The following is a 17,662-nucleotide window of genomic DNA, read 5'->3' on the forward strand; positions in this document are numbered from 1 at the left end:
TCGTTCACGTTGACAAGAAACTTATAGAAATTGATCTCCATCACAAAGAAATAATGTGATATCAAGCTAAAAACTCCAGAAAAAAAATAGCAAATTGACCTGCAGTTGATTAATAATAATTTGTAATTATTATTAGTTTTTCTGCCTGAAATTTTGACTTTTATTTAGAAACATAATCTATCACAGTTTGAATTGTTCATGCAGATGTGAACATGAATAAAGGTAGTTGTCAGCAAAGCCCTTTTTAAGCACCTGTAAAAAGTTAAAAAAACAACAAAAACTTCATAATACAGCGTAACTGTCAAATTGCAGTTTATTTCAGCATTTACTGAAATAAAATTGTGAACCATGAAATCATTGATAGAATCCCAGAATGTAATGGGAAAGCTAATAATAACAAGTTTGCAACCCCACGATCATTTTATTTAGGTTGCCAGATATTAAACCAAACAAAGCTGTCGATGACAGTGTGTACGGGTTGACATTGGTCATAATTATGTTTTCTCATCATCTCCTTGGTACAAAAAGCGACAACAGAAAATAATATATACAAAACAACTGCATTTATGTACCAGGTGAATAACATTTCCTTTTACCTACCATTAATTATTTATATTCACAATGTTCAAGTAAAGCTACAAACAGTGCAATACCTGGCTGAACAAAGGCAAAGTAACTACTGAACAGTTAAAGAAACTGGGTGGTCCTTCATCATCATCATCTTCATCATATCCAGGGCTGCAGTGCAAGCTTAGATTAGTGAGACAGAGAAGTTGGGCTGGGCATTTCTCCAAACTGTGTCTCTGCCAACACTGACATGTCTGGTTCAGTCTGGTAAAAAAATTAAAATCAATATAAAATCAATTATTCGAACATCAATGACACCTTTCCGCATTTTAAACCACCCATTCATGCATCCATAATTACATGTTTATCCAAATTAGACACACATGGTACATTGTGAGAAACTCACCCATGTACGACTACACTTGAATAGACAACAGCAGTCCAGCAGAGTCCTTCACCTACCTGTTGGTCTTTATCCTTTTCTTGCCGTGGAATTCGATGCCTCCTCCTCTTTGGTCCGGCAGCATGAGGCATTGCTGCAGACAAAGTGGAACCAGACACACCGTTCAGGCGTTCATCCTCCACTCCAGACGCAGGATCTAAATGGGCTTCGGGCTCATCCTTCAACAAAAAATAAAAAAAGGTATACATTTCTAAATGTAAAGGCATTATATAAATTGAGCATATGTATTATTGTTGGTATATCAAACAAATCAGCAGACCTGCTGGTGCCCTGGTGTCTTTAGAGGACCCAAAGCCACATATTAGTTGCATGTGTATTGGGTTTTGGTCATTTTAACTTAAATATCAATTAAAGCGATTCCTGTCTTGTACAATAGTTCTCTGTCGAAATCCAGATTAAGAGACATTCGTTATTTTACATTGTCCTCGGATTCTTAATTCATTGTCAAGAAGGTCTTACATTTTCGCTCCGGGCCCCGTAAAGGGTTAATCCACCCATGGTCAATTGCTTTAGTAAAATAATGTAATACAATCTTATTCGGCCTGAATTTAAAGATTATGCAAAATTTAAAAATAGGGGATAATTGTATTTAAAAACTGGTGTGATAAGTGCATTATTTTTTCTTTTGAATGTCTCATATACGTGGACTAGTATAGCATGTCAAAAAAAGTTTTTAAAAGAAAATCACAGTATACGATTAAAAAAAAAGTCATAGTATAGTATGTTGGAAGAAGTCATAGTATGTCGAAAAAAGTCACGAGTAATATCCATCTCCATTTAATTCTTACCTCAAGAAGTATAGTGAGCTGGGCATTTCTGTAGTCATCCCCATGAGCATCTAACGTTTTCATGAGAAACCTAAAAGATTAACATAATCGTCAGATGTGCCATCAAGTGGGAAACGCCAAAATGTAGTTACGATCATGAGGTTTAGTACCGTCTTTCCTTCTTCATGCGCCGTGTAATTCTTTGTACTTGATGAAGGCGACCTAGAATCTTCTGATTCACCTGAAAAAGACAAATTTGGAAGTGATTACAGATGCACCATCATACTTGTCCGATATTAACTTTAAATAGTGAATCAGTATTAGTCCAATAAATTATTGTTGAATTGGAATTTTAAAGAGCTTTTTTCAGATATATGTCACATCATAAAACAGCAGAATAATCAGAAAGTGTCATATTCTTTGTTTTAAAACAATCAGATCACGGAAAGTAATAGTAATCTATCATTGGTGCCAGCCGGCCCTCCATCCTGGAATTGTACATCTCCAGAGTCGAGAAACAAGCAGGAACCATCACTGCACCCTGGACACAACCAGTTCCTACTCCTCCCCTCTGGGAGGCGCTACAGAGACACCAGAACAGCTTCTTTCCACTGGCCATCATACTGCACTATTACCTTTATTCTGCACTGTTACTTCCATTGTATCGTCATTGTTGTTGTGTTTTATGCTCAGATATATACTTTTGTTGATATATTTATATACAGTTTTGTTCATTTGTCTATTTCTGTGTATGTAGGTTGAGAGCAAAAGGAAAAACCGGAGTCACATTCCTTGTATGCGTACGCAACTACGCATATATGGCCAATAAAGTTCATTCTGATTCTGATCAGTAATCCGTGTTCGGAAATGATGTAAGAAATTAGGAACTAAATGGCAAGACCCAAACATAACCCATATGCCAACCCTGACACACTTGTATGCATGCATATGCAAGCTTGCACACACCTGTTCAATATCTTTACATCTCCTGTTCAGAGCCAGACATTTCCTCTTATCAAGAGCTCTTCTCTCTTCATCCTCCTGTGCTGTACTCTCCAGCAGCTCATTGCTTCCTGGGCCCAACTCCACCTGGGGACAAAAAAAATAGTTTCTGTTTTATGTTTGGCCGTCTATGTCAGTGTTTTTCAGTGTTTCAAATGGAAGAGTTGTTACAACAACAAAGCCCATTGTTGGATCTATTATTGTCAGTAACACACATTGCACAATAATGGTGTCATTGTGTTCCTACTTTGATCAGAAATATGTTTTTGTGTCAATAATGCATACAACACCAGTCAGAAATTACATCCAACCCCAACAGACCCTTGCTCCATCCACTAGGCTCCATACAAATTACCACTTTTACACAAGACACTCTGAATTAATACATTTTCTCTCACTCTATTATAATTAGAAATGTCTGACATGGTGCCATTTGTAGATCACATTCATGGGATATTTAAATAGATAATGGGTGTGACTGCAGCTTCTTTCCTTTAAAGACAGAGCTTGTGAATTATGTGGTGTTGAATCTGGTAATATGTGGTACAATTAGCACCTCTCATCAATATAATCATTAGCATAATCATTAGCATTAACATTACCTCTCCTGGTCCCAGCTCCACACCACCAGGCTCCAGCTCTGCCTCCAGGATGTGTCCTCCAAATAGAGGAGGGAGAGCCAAACCAGAGAAATCCTCCATCATCTGGAAAGGATGAAACAGAAGATTATGTTATGATGAGAGAGAAAAAAATCCATAATGCACATGTGGTGAGAAATATACCTTGAATGCCAATTGTGATGATAACCTATGGTAACATAGAACCCTGAGGTCAGAGCATAGAACCCTGAGGTCAGAGCATAGAACCTTGAGGTCAGAGCATAGAACCTTGAGGTCAAATCATAGAACCCTGAGGTCAGATCATCCATATTTCTTCACTTGCTAGCTGCTGAGGGGCTGAGACTGGTGCTCGTCTTCATTTTGGAACTAGCTGATGCTCAATCTCATCCTCTTCTTCAGAGTCACTGTCAGACTCTGAATTTTCATAAATGTTATCCTCACATTCTGAAGCATCTTCTACATGATCATCAAAAACTTCTCTCTTTTCCAAAATCAATTGCAAGGCCCTCTGAGCAGAGTATCTTTTGGCCATCTTGATCAGTTGTGACACACACACACACACACACACACACACACACACACACACACACACACACACACACACACACACACGTAACCTGCATGTAGGGGAAAATATTTTCTGATTTATGTTCTTCACAGAAGATTAGCCAAAAAACAGACCGAACACCCCACAAGGGTTAAGTAAAAGTACTCATTATGCAGAATTACACATTTCCGAATCATATCTTTATATTATTTGATTCTAATTAGTGATGCAATAAGGATGCAGCTGGTAAAGGTGCAGCTAGTAATAATAATGACTTAACATACTGCTTTGGAGAGTAACCCAAAGTACCTCGTAAAGCGACCAAAGAAATGTAGTGGAGTAAACAGAAGAATGTTTGCCAAACGCAGTGGTGTAAAAGACTAAAGTCGCATAACTTGGATACACTCGAGTACAGTAACATCACAAGGACCTAACTAGTTGACTCCCATTCTCAGTCGCAGTCTCTCTGGTACTTACGTTTCTGAATGATGACTCCAAAGACAATGGTGTCGCTCAACAGCACAGATGTATCCTGCGTGTTTAAAACTGTTTCTAACGGTCAGCCTACTCTAAAGACGTTGTATTAGTACATAGTGTACACACACAGCTAGCTTACAGCCTTTAAAAACATTAACTTGGGCTCAAATCAAACGTAAACCAAAGAAATTGCAGCATCTCTGCCAGTCTCGTCGACTAACTAATGTTTATTTGCGACGGGCGCAACAATTATACGTCACATAGTAGTTACTACATTTCCCATGAACACCCGCTAGATTGAAACTACACAAGACAACATGGCGGGTATGTTTCTATATATTCCTCTTTTGTACAAACATCCGGCGAAATTAGCTTTATTACGACATCCAGACGGCATGCATACATACTCAAACGTTTGAAACAACTTTATTTAAGCCTCAGAGTGACTTTTACACACTGGTATCCACTCGAAAGTAAACGAAATACGTGACCTTGGATGTGTTGCTAACAGTGGCTAACGTCAGCTAACCGTATGCTACTTGGATTGTAACCTGTCCGGTTTGTGTTTCTGCAGGAATAGCAGCCTTCCTGAAGAATGCGTGGAATAAAGAGCCCGTTATCGTGACGTCCTGTGCTATTGGACTTGTAGGTCGGTAATCAGCCTCCCACACTTGGCTCAACAATGTGGGCGACAGAACGAGCACAACGCTGTACTTCATTATGGCCACGATAATAAAGCAACGTTTAACATGAAAGGGAATTAGAAGTGTGTTATTAAGATGGACCCATGAGACAGTGGCATGCATTTACTGTAACTCGGTTCAGTCCCGTTCAGTTTATTTTGTAGCATATGTGCCTTAAATTAAGAGTAAAAGATACAAGCCGTCCTTTTTAAAACCATGTAGTGTTTCTCTATTTGTCAACATTCTTATTTCAATATAATGTGGTTATCATATCTAATTGAGATCATATCTACACGTATTGTGTTTCTACTATGCTAATAAAAGCAACAAAACTGTACATTAAGATAATGTCCTGATATGTCTTTACATATTCAGAGTCTGCTGGGAAGCAATGCAATTAAGCAGTGTACTTCAAGATGTTTTTTATTGACCAATGTAGACACAAAGTACAATATAAAGCGTAATTAATATATTTAATGTAAAGTTAATACAACTCTGTATGTCCTCAGGTGTTGCTCTTCCATTAATCAGCCCCATCACAAAATACACAGGAATGATCAATGCGGCTGTACCGTACAACTACCCAGGTAAACACTGTCGCTGATCATTTTACAGCAGGTGTGTGTTGAAAGATGCTTCACAATGCTGATGCCTGTGACACAGCTTTGGGTATTTCAATCATTTACATCTATATCCGTCTAATCAATTATTAAAGCTTCTCCTCCTTTCTTTCTCAATGCAGTTCCTGTGCGAGATGATGGAAACATGCCCGATGTCCCTGCTCATCCGGCTGAACCAAAAGGAAAAAACTTGGATTGGCTTAAAAACATGTAACTTCATGTTTGCATGATCAACACTTGTGCCGTTCCTCTTGTTCATGTGTCTGCAAAGCTGCTCCACTTATCAATATTCCACAATAAAGATTTATTTAATTCTATGTTTGTGCCACACTTTTTGGTTTGGTTACATGTTTTGGTACATTACAACATCACATGAACATTTCAGAAAATTGCCTGAGTGGAACAAGGCTTTAGTCTTTTTGATTTAGCTCTATAGTGGGATGGGAGACCAAGATCTCTTCACACTGACAAATGTCAAAGGAATAATTTTTCTATCACATAACATTTCTGTTTGATTTTCCAGAGAATCGTGAGAGTTTTGAAAGTAAGCTTCAACACAGCCCTGATCCTCAGAAAAGGCTTAAATTGACAAATCTGTAATCAGATTAACACAGTTTAAATATGAACTCCATGTTTCATTCCAGCATCATTCTACTTGCATGAGTAAGAAAGCAAGTGGAACAATATGTGGAGCTGTGCTGCATGAAAGACCTTACAAATCCAGACCCAGCTGCTACAGTTAAAATATGTGACTGTATTACTCAATAAGATGTAATGCATTTCAACATCTGTCTTAGTTTGTGCCTGTTCTGTGTACTCCACCCCAGAGACGGACTCAAAAATATACATGCAGAGCAAAAGTGGACAATGATTTCCTTCATAGAACTTTTATTTCACAAAACGTCAATATTCAGTGTTTCGGATAAAGAATGTCCTCCTCAGCAGTATTCATCATAGTATCATCTGCAGTCACCAGGATTGGATGTTGATGCAATTCAGAGAACAGACCGACAGTTCTGTTTATGTTGCTTCATATTTTTCACAGAACCTAGGAACTGTGTAAAATGTGTGCAATGTTAAAAAAATATTTCACTTTGGAAGAAAAGTTCCTGTTTCTACCAACATCTTTTTGCATAGGTTCCTCCATCTGCAGTTGACAATGGACAGATTCCAGGTATCATCTACACACATACTTTCTGTTTACAACATTTCCTGTTGTTATATTTAGCAGGTATATATTTTTAATAAGCAAATGTATTTATTACAACATATTACACACTTCAGATATATTTATATGTTGTACATGCACTACATTTCTCTATCAATTTCCCCCCCAAAATATTTTTTTTCAGGGCAGAATGACATGTTGTATAATAAATGACACTGTATCATTTGCCCCAAACTCCGTTCATGTTTCATTCTATTTTATGACTCATTGATAAACTACAGCCACTAAAAAAAGTAAGTCTATGTTAATCAGTATTCAGAGTTTAAAATGCATTCAGACCCATATAGGTGAATAATATCTTGTTCCATATGATCACTGTGTCAGAGAGAAAGGTTTGATTGCTAAATTCAAAGTCAAAATTTTCGACCAAAGTGAAATATCATTATAAAAAGAAGTCAAATAAAAGTCATACAATCAGACATTTTCATCCCCATTTACAAGCATGAATAACATTAGCTCTACCATTCTGTGGTCACTTTTATTAAAAATGCCGTACTACTTAAAGTCATATTTGCTGTTAGAGAGGATTTACTTCAAACCTTGTTGCCATTATCTTGATATTCAAGGTACTAAAAGATCACAGAAACTCAAGGTAGTCACAACAGGAACATTAAGCATTTCAGTTTGTACAAATACACATTTTTCATCTTAAAACCACAGTTTTCTAGAGGTGACTACAGAGCTACAGAATTACTTTGGATATTTCTAGTTTACTATAAACACTTGCTCAGACGTTGGTCAACTTCCCATATACTTTCTTCATCACTTTCATAGACACATTTCCCCATTTAAACTTAATCCTATTGTCTGTCTCGGCCTTCAGATCTCTCTTGAAGATTCTGCTCAGTCTGATCGGTAAACGTACAACTATAATGAACTAGCCAGATGTTATCTAGCTTTAGATTTAGGACTGAATAGGAATCAAGAAGACATAAAATCCAAAGACTAAGCATCCAAATATCTCATTCTTAACAATTTTAACCCTCCACAACATGCTACTTTCTAATAAAAGGGTTTTTAAACCCACTTTCGGTAATAACACCGTCCGAACGTCCAACTTTTAACTGTCACAGTTTCTGTCTGTGAAGCTCATAAGCTTTTCTGCTTCTGTGTTTTCAAGACTCTCTCTGTATTAAATAAGTATTCCACTCGAAAGCTAACACTTCTCAATGATCAATCATTTGAATACTCAAATTTAAGGTAGAAGTTGTTTTCACAACAATTTTGAGTCCAGGCAAATAATTAAGCTGTTTCAAAAATCTACATCAACCAAACACTAACATGTACAGTATATAGTGTTAACTAGTATAAACATACCATCTAATAGACAGGGACTTGAACACTCAAAAAGCTTTTCCCATGTTCAGTTAAAATTAAACAATAATAACTCACTGTGCCAATTTCATAAAATTATGCCAAGTCTCCCTCAACCAAACAACCACGTTTTAAAATAGAAAAGACACTCTGAATGAATCTAAAAGTTTACCTTCACTGAAACCAAGAAACAATCTGGCATCTTTTCTGAAAAATATAATATTGTAATAGCACTTTTAGAGTAGGAGCCTGTCCTCTTCCCATAACACTTCATGGCAGTGAAAGTAAAAGTTCACAACCTGCTATTAGGAGCCAGTCCCTAGATCAGCCCCACAAAGATTATTTTTTTGAAAATGGCACAAAAAATAACTCTAGCAAGGTTATGTTGAGAAAAATAAATCACTGTAAAACAGTCAGAGATATAAGCGGCATCTTTCATTGGCCGGGATGTTTTTTTAAATGTTAGTTATTTTGGACGACATAGTAAGTCGATCTCAAGCACTAAACTAAGTACAGTTAAACACCTTTCTTCTGTTTCATTAACCTAGATGTTATTTTAATATCATTGTTTCACTCAAACAGAATTTTACGACATCAAAGTAGTCTTGTTTCTATACACTATACTTGTTTCTTTCCTATAAACTACCTCAACATTAAATGGATTGTAATCATATTTATAACAGGTCATCCTTTACACATGATATACTTTTAATGCTTAGATTTTAAGATGTTCTATTTCTGCACAAGAAATACAATCTGTATCTAATTAATTTGCGAAAAAGAACATCCAGAGTAAAAAATCAACATCAACCAATGAGCTGTTTCCAGGATTCAACTTGAGGTTTGATGGACTGACAAACCACAGAGAACAAAGTTGCTGCTGTGGGAATACATCTCTTACTCAATGATGGGAGCTGAGCGATCGTTGGTAACAGTTCTTCTGAGTCGGACGTGGGCAAATGGATTGGCCCTGAAAGGAGAAAGGAAGAAAAAGGAAAGGTATGACAGTTGCACACTATATCAACTGGTGATTAAAGGGGAGCTTTTGCAAATAGGTATTGTACATGCAACAGTAGGAAATGCAAAAAACAATAAAAAAGAAATAAGAGTAGTAGTCTACAGTCATGCCAGCTGCTCTGTAAGGCTAACGTTAGCATGCTTCCAATGACAATGCTAACATGCTGATGTTTAGCAGGTATACGCTTAAACGTGTTGAAAGTGACATATAAAGCTGGTGGAATGCGCCTTTAATAACGAACAAGGCACCTTTGAATTGCTAAAAGGTACCTGGTTGGAGAAGGTGGTGGAGAGACCAATTCTGCAGTGATCTGAAATGTGAAAAAGAGATAATATTAATTCAATTTCCATTCTTAGGAAGCATCTATATCCCCTCCATTAACAGTGAGGCTCAGTTGGGAGAAGATCTTGACCTTTGACCTCCTCCCAAAGGTTTCATGTTTCTGACCTTGTTGCTGTCGGCCATGCTGTACGGGCGCGGGCGGAAGGTGCTGACCCTCGGGGGAGGAAGGGAGTGCTCCTCTTCTGATTCAGGGGTGAGAGCTGGGAGACCTGCAGACACCAACTTGTCGAGTTGGCCCGTACTGGTGCTGTTAGCCTTAGACAAGAAGAGAGAGCTAGAGGGAAGGTCCCAGACAGAGAGGAAAGAATTTACAAGGAAAAAGACAAAAGGAAACAGTGAGTTGAGAGATGTTGGTTTTGTGTTAATTCATCAACAAAGCTGTTGCTGTTGGAAGTGAATGTGTTGGGGAAAGGGCGTTGGAAAGACTGGGAGGGCAAGCAGTAAAGGTCATTCTGCAGTTTATGAGCTCCTGTGGACTTTCTGTGTGTCTGGCTGAGGATGTTTTGATTTATTGAGAATACAGATGGAATTGGGAAGGGTGTCATATTATTTTCCACATAAAAAATGACCCCATGAATTGCTGATTTAAGTTGTCAAAGTCCATCAACCATCTCTAAGCCCCCAGCTTTGAGTGTTTGTTCTTCTTTGACTTACCTCTCGAGGTGATCCATCTTACTGTGGTTTGACTGGGTGTAGGAGAAAGGGAACCAGCCTTTCCTGAGGGGGAAATGTTATGACATTTGACCACTGATGAATAATATAACAAGAGTACACAGTACATTTGTCAAAGTCAATTTTACTCAAATTGAATTAAAAAATTACATTTGGTCCCAGTATAAATAGAGTAAAATCTACTATTGCCTTGAGAGTATTTTTACTCTATTCAGTGTTCATATTTCTACATGATGATATATTTACTCGAATTGGATTCAATTCTATTCTCTTCAGCTCTCTTCCGTCCCATAAACCGTCAGCTCATTCCAGCGTAGCGAGAGGTTTCATGGCGGCGCGGAAAAGAAACTTAAGGAACCGTAGTGGGCGTGGTCACGCTGTTTTACTCCAAAAGATTTTTAGTCTGAATATTTGCTCCTACTCTACTGGCTACGGCTAGTAATTACACTCCAAAATGATGAAATATTACTAATTTAGAAGAAAATAATAGTAACTCTGTAAAAATTACTCCCCTGTTTTTCCTGTGTCTAAAGCAGCAAGTCAGGGCTGTGTGTGATGTAGAAAACTCTTCATTGTCCTATATGAATATATTTGTTCACCTGGCGACAGAGAAGCTTGCACACAACATGCAATGCAAGAAGTCCTCTGAAGTAAGAAAAAAAGAGTAGTTTTACTGACGGTAAACTTGAAAGAAACACAAGGTGAAGGGAAGTGGTGTCCTTGATTTGTTTTGGCTATGGTGACGCCTGAACACACAGCCTTGTCTTATGACATGAGACCTTTCAGAGTCTTCTAATTGTGTACATCACACCAGTGCTAAACATTATAAGGTCCTCTCAAGTTACACAGCCGATCATTCTGTGGTTTTCTACATCAATGGGAGATTTGTAAAACGTACCGTCCAGTTCGTTCATTTTGACCGTAGTGCCACCCGTCTCTGGGCTCAGAGATGAGCAGGGCGATGTTGTCGCCAGGCAGGAAGTGCAGTAAACAAGCCCCGCCCCCTAAGCCACCGCCCTCTGATGCTCCGGGAGTGTGAACGAACATGGCTTCCACACGGGAAGGTCCAGATAAAGGCAGCATCCTGGGGAGACTGGAGCCTATGGAGATAAGAAAGAGAAATAAAAGTTATAATACAAATTGCGCTTAACACATGGCTGGCAATCTCTTTATCTCACTGATATCAGCTTGACTGTAGTTTTGACTAAAGTTACTACTGATGAAATCACTTAATTTACTTTACACTGCTCCTTCATATTAAAAGTATTTTTGTCACAAACACAAACATTTCGGGGAGTAATGACGCAAACAAAGTTGCTAAAAATGAAATCATTCGGTATAAAAACAGTATGAGTTTGTTCGGTTGCGCTTTAACACTAGTTGCTCTTCTGTTGTATTTCTGTCAAAGTCAAAATGTAATTTCTGTCACAGATGTCGCCAAATCAACAGGCTGGAGGCATTCAAACATACAGAAGAGACTTATCACATCTCACCCTGAAAGCCGCCCAGCCTCATTTCACTGACAGGTCTCTTCGGCAGTGGAAGTGTAGCTGTTGCACACATGTCAGCTGTCTTCAGCAGCCAGGGATTATGTGACGGTGATAAAGTATTGCTTCCTCCCGGTCCCACCTGTTGGTGCAGTAACTGCACAGGCGTCATGGCCCGGGAGAGAGGAGCACTGTGGGGCAGTGGCGGACTGTGAGGAGCACTGTGGGGGATGGGGAGGGTCATGCCATGCAGGGAGCTGCCGGCCGAGGAGATCTGGCTGAGCGTCATCACCGTGGAGGGGATGAGGCTCGGGGAGAGGTTGGATGTGTTGGTGGCCAGGAGGAGAGAGCTTTGCTGGGCCGAGCCACCGGTCGTGGTGGGGGTGGACGCAGCAGGGCTGACGCTGCCGCTGCCGCTGGCACTGCTGTCGGGGAGGAAGCTGGCTGATGCACTGAGGGGTGTGCTGCTGTGCTGAGGAGACGCTCCTCTGGAGGAACCTCCAGCAGCTCCTCCAGTGGAGAGAGAAGAGAACGTTTGGGAAGAGCCCTGAGGCGGACAGGCTTCACTCTGGGAGAAGGAGGGGAGTGAGCGCTGCTGGGAGCGACTGGAGTCTCCATTCAACAGAGGAGGGACTTCTTGAACAGAGAGCCTCTGAAAAACCAAGGACAGACACTGTTAACTAACATAAATGATAAGTAACTGTTAAAATCTAATAATGTGAATGTCTTATTAAAGTTTTTAGTATTAAGTTTCCAAGTACCAAAAGTGTGGAGTCGAGTCACCTGACTTAGATTTGAGCCAGACTTACAAATCTGGTGACTTTAGACTTGTCTTGGCAAAATCAAAAGGACTTTGTCACTTCCAGTTTGACTTCTCTTGGACTTTAGCCTTTTGACTTGAACTTGATATAATCTCCAAGTCATAAAAAAGTGCAGACTACAGACGATAGATGATATCTCAGATCACATGAGGATTTACAGACGATGCATCCAAGATTTTAGAAGTCTAAATGTTTTCTTTTCTAATCAAATTAAGAATCAGCAATATCTCCTCTACATGTGTGTCATTTATGGGTTACTGTTCTTATTTCTATAATGACTAATTTAAGAATTAAATTGTGACTTGACTCAGAACTTCCTAGCAAGGCTTGAGTTACTTGTAACTTGCAAAACAATTATTTTGTCCCAACTCTCTAGATTGTTTTGTGGGTTTCAAGCCATCAACCCACCATGTATTCCTTCTGTGGAAACCACACACGATGCTGAGATTAATATTAATATTAATCAGACATCTGACACGGTATGAATAAAAATTATCTGACCTGTTCTGGCTGAGCAGAGCCGATCTTTGTGTGGCGGAGGACTTCGGCTATCCCAGCAGCCCCTGAGCCTTGAGGAGCCGTGTGACGCAGCAGATTCAGAGCGCGCTCGGGGAGTTTTGTGGGCTGAGAACACGACTGCTGCCAAGAAGAGAGTTTCTGAGAGAGAAGCTCTCTCACCTGGATTACATTCAGAAGGATAACAATGTTAGAGGAGAACCTTTTTTCTTTATGTAAACAAAAGAGGAGACCATAAAAACAAACAGTGTTATTTTGTCATTCAGTACTGTCTAACTTCCAGTCCTGTCTGAGACACTCAGAACCCAGCTGATTGGATCCTACTAAAGATGTGACTCTTCAGAATCAGGTTACACATATTTAAATAGTTCTACATACGTACATTCCTACAAAATGTCAAGTAATTTTCTAAAACACCTGTTACAAACAGCAAACCTAGCAAACCTTACTCAAACAGGAGTAAACAGTGCATTTGCTGGGGACTATTTAATACATCTGGATTTCAGAACGTTCCCAGATGAATATATAAGTAAATGTGAACAGATCACCTTGGAGTGGTAGTTGATGAGCAGTTTGGTGACACAACACTGTCGGTCCACCAGGAAGCAATATCGTCTCCTCTCCTCTGTGAGCGCAGACTTGTAACCCGAGGCAACCAGTGTGTCCAGCTCGCCTTGACGACGACTCATCAACTCCACAAACTGAAGAAACCGTTAAAAGAGATTTCACTGCCAAGCTGAACATCCTTTAACATGCACGCACATTCCTGCATTCACAATCACATGCTACGTGTAGTACACAGAGACAAAGTGACCTTTAATGCACATTGTGCGGAGAGAGGAATAAGTGAGGTCATATCCTGCCTGCTGCACAATGATAACCAAATCCAAATCATAAAGCTCTATCCTTTTGCCATAGTGACCTTTTTGATCCAACATAACCCTTCAAGCGGCTAAACCCTTTCACTCTCTTATATCGCTCAGATTTCTCCAGTAAAGGCTTGTGCACTAAGTTGCTTGTTTTCTGAGGAATCAGCTGAGGCAGGTTGTTCTTTAAATCGTATTCGCACTGGCCCATTTCTTACACAAACCCTCACACACCTTTTTTAATCTGCTGTTATGCTGAGTTTTTAAGATATTTCTACTTAATTAGGTATTTCTTCACCCATGTGGAGCTCTGGGCTTCACTTACCTGCATCTCTCTGTCTCCATATTTGTTCGGGTGGCGACTGCCCTGGCTCTTCCTGCGGAGTTTCTTCAGCTGAGACTGGCAGCGCTCGATAGACTCAGATTTAGACCTCCGCTCACTCTGATACTTCTTGAGAGTGGCCTGAGAGGGAAGTGGGTAAAAAGCAGAAGATTTATTCAATAAGTCCACTTTTAGTCTACTTTTTTTCTTTCTTTAATTAATTATGGTTACATTTAACACAATTACTCTGGTGTATTTTCCCATAATTTATTCAATAATTTCCATTATTAATTTAGAATTAGCTACACAACTAAACTTGCCTTTCAGCCAAAATAAACTAAACATAAAAAAAGTGAATGGATGTTTTAACTTACTGTGAGGTATTTAATATCCAGTTCCAGCTTCTGCTCCAACTGGGCGAGCAGCTCCGAGTGAAACAGCTTCAACTGTTGATGAAAGATCCATATGCAACGTTTTAAGGGATACTGACACTGAAGTCCACTTAAGGGCTTTGCTTCATTCATCAAACAAATATGAACCCTTTAAAAAACAAATAAACTCTAAAAATGGTACTCATTCTGGTCAATCTATAAACAATATATATTTTTAAATGTTTGCTAAAATAATAATTTGGCGATAGCTTGAAATGAGCCACTGAGTCTTACCACGTCTTCCAGCTGCACCTGGATCTGTCTGTGGACCTCGGCCATCTGAAACAGCGTGTCTCCTGTAAGCAGCAAAGCACAGGACAGTGAATCAGCATTAAATATGATTTAGATCAGCTGTGTTTATTAGTGACGGTGCATCATTAACCTGTGCGGAAATAGTTTAATCTGTGCTCTAATGATGGCTGTTCACAACAGTGACAACATCAACATTGATGCAGGACAACACATCGGTAAAAATGTCATACAACTTGCTGTTTTAACACAGTTTCTCATTGACAAAGTGGCGGTCAGCTGTGTGTCCCTCCCTCGGTCACACAGCTCTGTAGTATGTGGTGGCTGGCATCTCGCCCTCCGACTCTCCTGCCTGCCTCCCCCGCTGTTTTCAGCATTACAATGAGATCATGTGGTGTTGTTAATCTCCCAACAATGACCCTACTCTCTCCCTTTCCCTCTGTTCTCTCCCTCTCTCTCCACATTTCCTCACTCCCTCTAGTCTTCATCTCCTCCCTCACCAATACAGACTATTTTCAACTTCAATCCAGCTGTCACATCAACTCTGTTAACGTTATTAGGTCCATAACAAACTTATTTTGTATTAGCTCTTCAACCCAGTCCTTCTCTACGGGCCGCCTACTCACCCAGCTCTTTGGAGCCTTGGCTGTCGCTGGCCAGCTCTCCAAGTTTCACCAGAGCATCAAAGTACCCTTTGGCAGCCACAGTTACTCCTGAAGAAGAGAGTACATGTGAGGGGAAACAGAAAAGTATCCTGATCAGTGATTCAACGGCCAGTGGCTCCTGAATTATCCTGTGTTTGACTTACCTGTCAGGGCCTTCTCATAGTGTTTCCCCATGGTCACAAAGTTCTTCAGGCTGGGGTTGAACTGGTCCAGAATCCCCTGTTGACAATGATACACACGAATAACAAGGATAGTCAAATTATGACACGCACATTTGTGGAGCTTTTTCATATTTCAAACCAATTCTCTGCAGTTTATTAGGTTCAGTGTTGGTTCAGACAAGAGCGATAAATACAGAGGAGACATACCTTATAGACATTTTCTGTCATCTTGTTGACCTCTTCTGTTCGAGACATATTTCTTCTCTCAGTTATGTGTTGCCACAATGTCAATTTTGATTGTTTATTTCTGTTGTTCAGGGCCTTAAGCTTTGCAGCAGACAGCTACCCCCTACAAGAGGAAAGACAAAGAAAAGATACAGTGAGTGATGATCTCTAACAATGACCCATAGGATTTAAACAACAACTTGATGATCTATTTGTGGGTGTTTTTTATCTTCATGTCAATAGATGAAAAAGACTATCAATGCACTTATATGTATTATTGTATATTTGTATTGTGCCATGTGGAAAGAGGACCACCTGAAACAAATCATTGGGAGGTTTCAAGTTGAAGAACTGACTGGAAGATTCCTCTTTTTCTCTTAAGAAGAAACTACTCAAATCTGAAATCCTCATATTCACAACACAATAATCTCTACAGTGCTATATGTAACTCTATAAATGACTTTACAATTGATATTTAAACCAGCTAGAGGATTTTTAAGACCATTGAACCATCACAATAAGTGAAGAGGATGTCAGACCGTCTTGTGTTTTGTCTGAGGGCAGCAGTGTTATTTTCACATGGATCTCCTCTGTCTCAGCTGCCAGTTTCTACATTATCGCTTCGCAACATTACGGCAACCTAAATATTTCTCCAAGATTCGTGTGCCAGCCAAGTTATACCATTTCAGATAAGAACAATGGGCTACTCCAGTCCGAGTCACAGGTGTCAGAGCACTGAATAAACAAGCGACAACTAAGTTTCCTCGCCCGAGAGGGCGATCGAGGGGGGACTGCTGCGGGTCAAAGGATTGCAAGTCTGGATTTAATGGCAAAATGCTCATTGGGTTTTCCTTGTGCAGTCCTCCTTTGTTAGCACAGCGAGATTACAGAGAAAATGTTGACCCAGATCAACTAATGGTATATGACACAAAGAAAACATTTCCAGTCTCTTGCTCATTAAGGCCACCCTGGTGTATGCTGTACTGTGTCAGAGGAGCTGTATCAGCCTGCAGGAAAAAAAACTGAAAAGTGGGAGCTGTGTCCAAACTTTGCCTGTTTTGTTTAGTTTGAAGGACTTTAAAGCTTTGCACATTATTAAAACGCTTGAATAAAATACTGAAGCTACATTAAACCAATATTTGTGTGTGTGTATAATCTATCTTAATGTGGTTTAATTCTAAAATATAAAGTGTTGCTTGTTTCAGGATGCAACAGGAACAGTCTGCAGGTGGTTGGGGAACCGATACAGAAGATGCATTCATGCGGTTTGGCCTCTTTAAATTTCTTCGAATGGTTTGGAAGCAAACATTGCATTGAAAAAAACATTAATTAACCATTAATCTCACTTGAGTCTGCAACGAATTCGATGAGCAGAATAATGATCTCCAACCATTTTGATGAGCAAAAATATCATACAAAACTTTTCTCTTTATTAAATGATAGTCAACGGGTTTAGAATGATGTTCGGAAAAAAAATATTCATTGCAAAGCAAATCATGGTGACTTTTTTTCTACTATTCTCTGACATTACAGAACCAAAAAGAAAATTGTGTTAAAAATAATTCATGCAAGAATCAAAAGTAAGAGTACATTGTGGTA

At 39.4% G+C, this 17,662-nt stretch overlaps 3 protein-coding genes across 3 annotated transcripts; 1 reads left to right on the forward strand and 2 right to left on the reverse strand.

Moving 5' to 3' along the window:
- Positions 1-231: 231 nt before the first annotated feature.
- On the reverse strand, positions 232-4,541 carry tfpt (TCF3 (E2A) fusion partner). The gene is made up of 7 exons (XM_079227563.1): positions 4,444-4,541; positions 3,402-3,503; positions 2,764-2,886; positions 1,968-2,038; positions 1,819-1,888; positions 1,030-1,188; positions 232-831 (listed from the first exon to the last, which is right to left on the reverse strand). Exons 2-7 carry the CDS (start codon positions 3,501-3,503, stop codon positions 757-759), a joined length of 600 nt encoding a protein of 199 aa, XP_079083689.1. The 5' UTR covers positions 4,444-4,541; the 3' UTR covers positions 232-756.
- A 206-nt stretch (positions 4,542-4,747) lies between these two features.
- On the forward strand, positions 4,748-6,063 carry ndufa3 (NADH:ubiquinone oxidoreductase subunit A3). Its single transcript, XM_079227566.1, has 4 exons — positions 4,748-4,767; positions 5,018-5,092; positions 5,636-5,713; positions 5,869-6,063. The coding sequence occupies exons 1-4, from the start codon at positions 4,761-4,763 to the stop codon at positions 5,958-5,960; spliced, it is 252 nt and encodes an 83-aa protein (XP_079083692.1). The 5' UTR covers positions 4,748-4,760; the 3' UTR covers positions 5,961-6,063.
- A 3,122-nt stretch (positions 6,064-9,185) lies between these two features.
- Positions 9,186-16,093, reverse strand: LOC306744857 (BAR/IMD domain-containing adapter protein 2; the record flags this gene model as incomplete). The annotated part of the gene is made up of 14 exons (XM_079227553.1): positions 9,186-9,258; positions 9,576-9,616; positions 9,754-9,922; positions 10,303-10,365; positions 11,219-11,420; positions 11,814-12,459; positions 13,130-13,306; positions 13,693-13,845; positions 14,336-14,473; positions 14,707-14,778; positions 14,998-15,059; positions 15,639-15,725; positions 15,821-15,896; positions 16,046-16,093. 14 exons carry the CDS (start codon positions 16,091-16,093, stop codon positions 9,186-9,188), a joined length of 2,007 nt encoding a protein of 668 aa, XP_079083679.1.
- Positions 16,094-17,662: the final 1,569 nt, after the last annotated feature.

This window comes from Taurulus bubalis, assembly GCF_910589615.1.
Source record: "Taurulus bubalis genome assembly, chromosome: 12".
Lineage (NCBI taxonomy): Eukaryota > Metazoa > Chordata > Actinopteri > Perciformes > Cottidae > Taurulus > Taurulus bubalis.